The sequence below is a fragment of the Argiope bruennichi genome, chromosome 6 (assembly GCF_947563725.1).
Source record: "Argiope bruennichi chromosome 6, qqArgBrue1.1, whole genome shotgun sequence".
In the NCBI taxonomy this organism is placed as follows: Eukaryota; Metazoa; Arthropoda; class Arachnida; order Araneae; family Araneidae; genus Argiope; species Argiope bruennichi.
Genome location: NC_079156.1, coordinates 18,031,001 through 18,033,253, shown reverse-complemented (window position 1 = coordinate 18,033,253; position 2,253 = coordinate 18,031,001). Strand labels below are relative to the sequence as shown.

Here is a 2,253-nt window from a genome sequence, read left to right as displayed (position 1 = left end):
TCAGGGGCTCACCTACTATAGGTGAGTACGGGTGTCCCAATCCCGAGGTTCCCAGGGATCTTTACTCCCTTCTTGCTTACTCTCCTCTACGCCTTCTGCTATTTACTTGATCCTTCCATCCCTCGACGGCAAGCGAGGGAGCTCTCCATGAGAAGCTGTCGCCGCTCTGTTTGCTTCTTGCTTCTCATGGACAGCCAAAACCCCACGTGTTGGCCGTGCGTGGCAACCCACTAGAAAGACGGGTGGTGCACTGTGGTCCCCTGTGCATCAATCGGCTTGTAGCTAGTCATCTTAGTGCCTAGTCTGCTAGGGATCAAGCGAAGGGGTTACTCCTTGGGCTTGGCGTTAAGGGTGGTCACTGTCCCCGGGGGTAACTCCGAGCGTATAGGTTCCGGCTAGCACCAAGGTAAGCGCCGAGGCTGGGAATGACCAGAGCCGGTGGCTGCCTTCCCTTGTTGGGCTCCGTGGTGGGCGGTGCCGTCGGGCCCGAATCGTATCCAATATCGTATGGCTCCTCCCAAGAAGGGTCCCTTTAGTGGGCGTCATTTTGTACCAGTATCTTCAAACTTAGATAATCATTTTGATAAATACTTTGTCTTGAAACGTATTTCCGAAAAAAACGAAACATTTGAAAGCGTGTCGCCATTTTTTGTGCAGAAAGCGATCGCAGCAACAGTCGGTGATGTAACATCTATTCGCAAGATGCGTTCTAGTGACTTGCTGGTAGAGGTTAATTCTCGTAAGCAAGCTCACCAAATTCAAAAATTAAAAGCCTTGTCAACAGTTCCTGTCAGTGTCAGCCCCCATCACTCATTAAATATATCGAAGGGTGTTATCACTTGTGGGGAAATATTTAATCTCCCTGTAGATTTAATTGCAGCTGAAATGAAATCCCAAGGTGTCACACATGTACAACGCATTACTATCCGACGAGATGGTAATGTTCTAGAAACCAAACATCATATTCTGACTTTCAAATCACCAAAATTACCAGAATTTGTCTATGCAGGGTATATAAAATTGCCTGTCAGACCATACATTCCCAATCCTTTAAGATGTTTTAATTGTCAGCGTTATGGACACTCTAAAGCAAATTGCCGCGGGACACTCACTTGTGCTCGCTGTGCTGCTAAAGACCACGATAGCCAGCAATGTTCTGCACCCAAAAAGTGCCTGAACTGTGGCGGCAGTCATGCGTCATACTCTAGATTATGCGAACGTTGGCAACTTGAAAAGAAAATAATAACTCTTAAAATCAAAGAAAACATTTCGTATCCTGAAGCTAGGCGAAAACTTTCACCACAAACGCCTACTCCTGGTCTGAGCTATGCATCTGCTCTGCAAAAATCCTTTTGTGTAAATTGTTTGTGTCCGAATTGTACAAAAACTACCAATCGCTCAAAAATAACTAAAAAGACATCCGATTCTGATACAGAACAATCTGTAAACAGCACATCTGACACTGGCATACCAACTAAACCTATTTCAAAAAATAAGTTACAAAAATCACTGAAGCTAAAACTTGCAAAGCGTGGTCAAACGCAGAAAGAACTATCTGCGAAATTGAAAAAATCATCTTCTAAAAATTCTGTCGCATTAGGACTTGCAGCTCGGGGAAAAGCCCACAAGGATTTAACATCCGTATTTGGTGGTATATTAAATACTCCCGATCTGAAACTGCATCCTTCAGAGGATGAAAATGAATTTGAAATGAGTTGCGATGTTTCTGCAACTCCTGTTGTTGCTCCTAATAATTCTTTTAAGCATCTCTCTTAATGGGTACCTTCCTTTCTTGAAATTGTCGCGGCTTGCTGTCCAAACTTCTTGATATAAAGACCATTATCAACACCTTTCATCCTGTTTTTGTTTTCAAGAAACATTTATGACATCTAATATTCAGTTCAAGTTACGCGGTTACAACTGTGTTCGTAAAGACACAGACACTGGAGTGCGCAGTTCTGGTGGTGTCTGCATCTTGACATCAAATCTTTACCCAAGTACACCTCTTACTTTGCATACACCTCTACAGGCTGTGGCTGTGCAAGTTCACACCCGAACACTGGTTACAGTCTGTAGTATCTACCTGCCACCCCATAATGCCATTCAACAACAGGATCTTGACAACCTAGTGGACCAGCTTCCTTCACCTTTTATTTTACTTGGTGACTTAAATGCACATAGCACGTTGTGGGGTTCGGATAGTACAAACTCTCGTGGGCGGCAGATTGAGCAGTTTATTTCTAATAACTGCCT

General features: G+C 44.0%; 1 protein-coding gene across 1 annotated transcript; it reads left to right on the top strand.

Moving 5' to 3' along the window:
- Nucleotides 1-507: 507 nt before the first annotated feature.
- On the top strand, nt 508-1,776 carry LOC129971322 (uncharacterized). The gene has a single exon (XM_056084957.1). It carries the CDS (start codon nt 508-510, stop codon nt 1,774-1,776), a length of 1,269 nt encoding a protein of 422 aa, XP_055940932.1.
- The last annotated feature ends 477 nt before the right edge of the window (nt 1,777-2,253 follow it).

Coding starts and splice junctions, on each gene's coding strand:
- LOC129971322 (XM_056084957.1), top strand. CDS start 508: ATGGCTCCTCCCAAGAAGGGTCCCTTTAGTGGGCGTCATTTTGTACCA.